Below are 7,060 nucleotides of genomic sequence, written 5' to 3'. Positions count from 1 at the left end.
AATATTGAGAGACACGATTTCTACACACTATGTGCCATATAATCTCTGGAATATTAGGGAGAAACCTGGGGTTAGGGGGGACTGGGATTATCAATAATAAACAATCATCAAAATATTGCCCCTATAATTATCTTGAAATATGCATACATTAACTTTCCCCAACAAAACATGTCCAAGTTAAGGTTCCCATTGTAATTCAGAAAAAAATGAGCGACTATATAGTTAGGCAGGGGGTAGGGGTTGGCATGCTCCTCTGTATTAATGGTGTAAAAATGGTTTTAAAAATGCGTTTACATATTGTTTGCTACGAACGTGGATATAACAGTCTTTAATTTGGGATCTTCTCCTCCTTCTTCTCCTCATTCTCCCCTAGCTTCGATCTCCTTCTTCTCTGCTTCTTCTTCCTCTTCCTCGATCTTCCTCTCATATTGACCCACGCCCTCAACGTTAGTCGACCGCCATCTGTAACGTGTGCTATCCTCTGAAAAAATACTGCTACCGTATTTCCCTAAAATATTGCTCTTTTATTTCACATCATGTCATCCAAAGGGGGTCCACGAGCAGCAGGAACAGATGGCAGTGATTTCCAACATCGAGAACAAGTTGCTTCCCAGTATAAAATAAGGTATATATGTTATTTTAACATTAATTAGCTCAACTCCGTAAATTACTGCTGATGCTTGAGTGCGTACGGTACCGTACCGGTAGTCGATCGATCGAGCCTTGCGCGGTGGCATTGGGACCCCTGGACAAGAGGGCTCCTTACTGCGGCAGCCCGAACACGTACTAAAGACGTCGTGTCGAGGTTCCCGGGGCAAGAGGGCTCCATACTCGTGTCTGTCCGCTGAGTTTACTTCTTGGGGCTGGAAAGCTTAATAAATGGGAATGTAGTATTCATAAGATAAGACATGTCTTATCAAATTTTATTTTTAATCATCTTGTCCAATATTCATAAATAGTTAAAATCTTTCTTGCTTGTAGTTTGTAATGTGCACGCACCACCACAGTCTCAGACAGCAGCTGTCTGTTTCGAGGAGTTTTTAAACATTTTTAAAAATATTTCTCCTCATACACAGATGGCTTGCTATCGTGCAGCCACCATTAACAATGCAAAAAAAAACAGCGGGGCTCATCAAATTTTGTCTTTATTTCATGAAAATATATAAGTCTACAGGTGTCAAAATAAAGATTATTATTCCGTTTTGGCCTGAAATGCACCAAAACGGGTTCAAATAAACTTAAAAGGGGTAAAAACAGTGACTTACTTCGTCTGTCGAGCAACTTCACTTCCCTGTTTTATCTAAACATAATACATAAACAAAATTATGGCCATTGAGTCCCTGTACAGATTGAGCTAGAACTTTGGTCTCTGTATATTTGGTTAGTGGAGCCAACCGAGTTCAGCGGAACAACCAACATAATGAGACTGAAGCTTTTGGTCTGCGCACAGAGTATTGATCTTGATCTAAGTTAGAGTCTAACGTTAGAGATCTAACGTGTTTTTTTCATTTCTTTTTTTTATCTAGAAATGACTGAATTTGCTTTAATAGAAGACAAAAACTGCAATTTTGAGCATTTCGTTTTTGAGGTTCACTTATTTATTAGAACTAATGGAAAGTAAAAAAACAAACATAAATAGCCCACAAAACTTTAAAGAATTCAATTTAGTTTTGGCTCAAGAGGCTTAAATTAAGAGGAAATTCATAACTGTTATTATTATTATTATTATTTTTTATTATTATTTTGTTTGGCGTCACCTGTGCCTGGGAGGCGAAAGCGAACTGAATCACTATGACCCGCAGGTCTCTCCTCCCGATATAACTGATTGGGGGGAATGCAGGTGGACCACTACACCGGGGTTTCCCCCTACTCTTATACGAATAGTGCAGTGGGTTCTTAACGTGCAAAGGTGGTGACTCTCCTCTACACGGGGCCTCCATTTAACGTCCTATCCGAGGGACGGAGTGTTTTCCATTGTAACATAGCCTGCATCTATGAAACATGGGAGAGACGTTTACACACAAGGCACTGGCTTCAGTCATCCGCCCGGGGTGGACTCAAACCCACGATCTTTGGTTCGACGGGCAGACGCGTTACCGACTGAGCCAACACCGCTCTCTGTTGACTTGTACATTAGAGAAACTGACTGCCTAAATATCTTATCAAGCATTTATCCACCAGATTAAGAGAAAATATGTGAACAATTTTTCCAAGCTGATGAGGAAAAGGTTATACCATGACATTGTAAATCAGATTGGTGGCCCAAGATATGCATGCATGAATGCACCATTAAAGGTCGAGTCCACCTCAGAAAAATGTTGATTTGGATCCATAAAGAAAAATCAGATAAGCATAATGCTGAAAAATTTATCAAAATCGGATGTAAAATAAGAAAGTTAAAACATTTTAAAGTTTCGCTTATTTTTCACAAAATAGTTATATGCACTATTTAGACTTACCGGTAGTCACATGCAAATGAGAGAATCGATGATGTCCCTCACTATTTCTTTTGTTATTGTTTGAATTATACAATATTTCAGTCTTTACAGATTTGACAATAAGGACCAACTCGACTGAACCATATAATGTTACAATGGTAATTCCACATGTTCAGTGAGAAATAAAACAGGACAATGAGGAGAAAATGAGAATATTTCATATTTCTTATAATAAAATACAAAATAAAAAGTGAGTGAGTGATGTCATCAGTTCCCTCATTTGCATACCGACCAGGATGTGCATATAACTATTATGTGAAGAATAAGCGAAACTTTAAAATGTCATATCTTTCTTATTTTACATCCGATTTTGATGAAATTTTCAGTGTTATGCTTGTAGGATTTTTCTCTTTTTATTCAAATCAACTTTTTGTTGGGGTGGACTTGTCCTTTAAGTAACTCAATCTCTCACTTCTGTATATGGCGACAGCAGCCCGTGCATTGTATCACTGTACGATTTCAATGATTTTAAATCAAGTTAATTATTCTCATATCTTTATTTTCAGTGTGCAACTGAAGTCCAAGTTCCGTACGTGTCTCTTCATCAACATCTTCGTAGTGCTCATCCAACTATTGATGTTTGCGGGAGCGCACTTCAAGATCATTCCGTCCGACCATTACCCGTTACCATGGCAATACACGTGGATGCTGAGCGGAGTGGTATCTCTCATCGGTCTGAACGCCCTTGCTAAAAATAAACGAGAGATGCTGAGCTTACACAATCTCGGTCTCGCCATCTTTGGATTTGGAGGTGTTTTCTTTGGAATGACCTTCCAGTATTCAGCTCATCAACGATACATCACGTCGGGAGAGACGAGACGGATCGCAGACGTCCCTCTTCATTATATCTGGGTGGTCGTTCTTGCCCTGAATGTCATCAACTATTTTGCAACATATTTTTACTCAATCAGACTGAAAGCAGCGTGGAATGTTCGAAAAATGAGATGAACTATATTTTTCTGTTTTTGATTTTGATCTATTCTGATTGAATACTTTGTCAAATCAGCTTTGGGGATAACTTTGTCTTCCTGACATTCCTGTTAAAGTTTATTTTTAGGCAAGCACATTTGGAGTCTGGACCAGTTGAAGGAAATATGCTTTGGAAAAGTGCACTTTCGTTTTGAAAATATTGGACACTACTCATCTTACATACAAATAACGATGTAACAACTCAACAAAAATACAGAAATTTACACTTCAAGAAATGTACTGTAGAGAAAAATATTCATATAAGGTTACACCAAATAACAGAGTGACAGAGCTGTAGAATAAATGCGCATTTACAATGGTTTGACCCTTAAAAAGCTTTGTTTTCCAAGAAATTTATGGTACCCCTGTTGCCATTTTATATGCTGAGAGAGTCATAATTCACAATAGTGTTAAGGTTTCCATGATCAGTGCTACATTGTATAATAAAAATAAGATCTCTATACTTTATATATACAGATACCAATGTCAGAAATGTAAAAATTAAAGTCCTGTGAAAGTGGATAAATAACTGTCTGTCCCCAAATTCGACAAATACATGAACATCTGTTCAAACATTGCACTTACATGTAAACTAGCATTAATCAACCTTCAATAATTTGAATACTCGCCTTAGTTGATGTAATTCTTTTTAAAGTCCAGATTATGCAAAAGATGTGTCATATACATGTACCTCTTCAAAGTCTTATTTCTCCCTTGTCAAATTTTTTTCTGTATGTCAAACAGATTTCTGTGCTTCCAAGAGATTGGTCTATCATTGGTCTGACTTAGGTGTTGCAATTTGCAAATTTTGGGTTCCAAAATCTATCATAATTCTGGTTAGGCCTAAGCCTGGTAATTAATTGCAAATTTGCAATTGATTGCTTGTCTGCTTCTTGCAACAAGAATAAACAAAATAGATTTTCTTAAGTTAGAATTTATATATCAACTGTAAATTAGGAACTTAAATTTGCAGTTGATTGCAAATATTGTCTTGCACCACCCCCTTGACTTGCGCAAAGTTGCATACAACATAAATGTAGATGTGTGTTTGGTTGAAATGAGGTGGTGTAGTATTATATTTTTAATACTATGCAAGGAACAGAGGCAAATTGGATGTCCTTGAATTTTTTTAGATATATCCTTTGTGAAGTTGTGAAGTGCACCACGCAGAATCCTCCGAGTTTCTTTTCTTGATGCCAAGTAAACTAGTAGACTAGCGTAAATATCTTTTCTTGGGATGTATTTAACAGTTTCTGACATTTTACTATTGACCCCAGGCACATTTGTAGTTAATGTAGTTCAATCAGTAGAACAATCAATTGTACAGAGACTGAAACTTTTAGTCTCCTACTTATGTTATATTATTTGTTGCACTGTGTCTTACTTTTCACAATAAAATATATCACCCTCAGAGGTTCTGTCACAAAAATATTGATGGTGAAGCTGCCAGTAATAGAATGAGAGAAGGCTTGGATTTCTTTGAGGCATTCAAAGACTGATTAGAATGGTAATGAAAATTGGAAAATTATCTTTGATTATTTGGGGGAAATTAAAATATTTAAATGAAATGGCCTCTTATGTGTACAATTATATTCACTGATAAAGGAAACATTCCAAATTAAATTTCTTAAGTGGAATTGTACCTGTATGAATGGTTGATTTTGTATGATATCTTCATCTGTATTATCTTGCCTTGAGCATTAGGAAATTGCCATTTGGTCTACACCCACTTTGTCGACCTTTAATTTGTTCTAGTTCGTTTACAACCAATTTGTCTACTATCTATTTGATTTAATTGCTATGTAGCCTATTTATCATTTTGTCTAATTTCTAGTTATGTAATAGCCACTTCATCTCATATACACTTGGTCTAACACCACTGAGTCTATATGGTTAGATGAACTTTTTTAAAATCAAATAGAAAATCTGAAAATTGGGCCATAAATCTGAGTCTACTCAAGTCACCCATTACACCAGATTGAGCTTGGGGGGGGGGGGGGGGGGGCATGTGTGCGTGTGTCCGCGTTTGCCCTAAATTGACATTGTATCCAAGTCCGGGATTGTAAGAGCCTTGGTGATAGTAGCGCGTTTTCGCCCAGCGTCGTACGACGCTATCTACGACGTAGAACGATCTCTTGGTTCGTGCGTCCGTCGCGCTCAACTCTCGCTTGTAAGCAGTTTCGCAAATCGCTGAACGCGGCCGGATCGACCGGAAGTACGTAGACTGCATGACGTCACCACTACTAGGGAAAATCCCGCGCCCGCATGCACGCGATGGGCGAATGTGTTTACATCGGCTCAGCTTGCTCGCTCTACAAGCGATCTGATTGGCTGTTGACGGCTGTTGACAAATCCTACGTTCTAATGCGGACGCCCGCTAATTTGCGGAAGAACCGTCCGTGATTTGAGCTCAAGAACGCTCGGGCCTCTGTTTCCATGGAAGTTGGCGATTTTTGCACACGACCCTTACGTCCTACGTCGTACGACGCTGGGCGAAAACGCGCTATTATGGACGGGGGGGGGGGGGGGGGGGGGAGTAGAGAGGGTAAGGCACAAAGGGGGCTTAACAAGGTGAGATTATGCAGGGTGGAGCCAAAATGAACGAGGGACGTTTCGTCAGAATTTTTTGCCAAGAAAAAAAAAATGCCTCTCCCAAAAGCTAGGACACAGAATGCATCAATCCAAAATCAAGTTGGATAGTTGATTAAAGGCCAGGCAAACAAAACTGTTCTTATTTCCCCTAAACTAAAGGAAGCAACTGCTGAAATGATGATTCTGAGACATGGGAAGAAAAAAAGAAACAGAGGGAGAGTGTGAGAGAAACAAAGCCGAAGAAATAGAGAAAGAGGGAAGAAAGAAAAGGGAGAAAAGAAAGGGAGGAAGGATGAAGAAAAGAAAGCCAAAGAAATAGAGAAAGAGGGAAGAAAGAAAAGAAGGGAGAATAAGAAAGGGAGGAAGGATGAAGGAAAGAAGAAAAGAAAGCCAAAGAAATAGAAAAAGAGGGAAGAAAGAAAAGAAGGGAGAATAAGAAAGGGAGGAAGGATGAAGGAAAGAAGAAAAGAAAGCCAAAGAAATAGAGAAAGAGGGAAGAAAGAAAAGAAGGGAGAAAAAGAAAGGGAGGAAGGATGAAGGAAAGAAGAAAAGAAAGCCAAAGAAATAGAGAAAGAGGGAAGAAAGAAAAGAAGGGAAAAAAAGAAAGGGATGAAGGAAAGAAGTAAAAGAAAGCCAAAGAAATAGAGAAAGAGGGAAGAAAGAAAAGAAGGGAGAATAAGAAAGGGAGGAAGGATGAAGGAAAGAAGAAAAGAAAGCCAAAGAAATAGAGAAAGAGGGAAGAAAGAAAAGAAGGGAGAATAAGAAAGGGAGGAAAGATGAAGGAAAGAAGAAAAGAGAAAGAAAGCCAAAGAAATAGAGAAAGAGGGAAAAAAGAAAAGAAGGGAGAATATGAAAGGGAGCCGAAGGATGAAAGAAAGAAGAAAAGAGAACGAAAGAAATAGAGAAAGAAGGAAGAAAGAAAAGAAGGGAGAAAAAAAAAGAAAGGGATGAAGGAAAGAAGAAAAGAAAGAGAGAAAGAAAGAAAAAAAAAAGAAACGGGG

At 38.3% G+C, this 7,060-nt stretch overlaps 1 protein-coding gene across 1 annotated transcript; it reads left to right on the top strand.

Annotated features, from left to right (window-relative positions):
• Positions 1-446: 446 nt before the first annotated feature.
• Positions 447-5,192, top strand: LOC135153891 (protein jagunal homolog 1-like). The gene is made up of 2 exons (XM_064098564.1): positions 447-625; positions 3,005-5,192. The coding sequence occupies exons 1-2, from the start codon at positions 537-539 to the stop codon at positions 3,444-3,446; spliced, it is 531 nt and encodes a 176-aa protein (XP_063954634.1). The 5' UTR covers positions 447-536; the 3' UTR covers positions 3,447-5,192.
• Positions 5,193-7,060: the final 1,868 nt, after the last annotated feature.

Source organism: Lytechinus pictus, chromosome 4 (assembly GCF_037042905.1).
Source record: "Lytechinus pictus isolate F3 Inbred chromosome 4, Lp3.0, whole genome shotgun sequence".
Classification (NCBI taxonomy): Eukaryota; Metazoa; Echinodermata; class Echinoidea; order Temnopleuroida; family Toxopneustidae; genus Lytechinus; species Lytechinus pictus.
The sequence above is the reverse complement of the archived record's forward strand: the minus strand, read 5'-3'. Positions and strand labels throughout refer to the sequence as shown.

Excerpts from the sequence above, each read along its gene's own strand:
- LOC135153891 (XM_064098564.1), top strand. The coding sequence starts at position 537 with ATGTCATCCAAAGGGGGTCCACGAGCAGCAGGAACAGATGGCAGTGAT. Across the intron at positions 626-3,004 it reads GCTTCCCAGTATAAAATAAG|TGTGCAACTGAAGTCCAAGT; the intron begins GTATATATGTTA and ends CTTTATTTTCAG.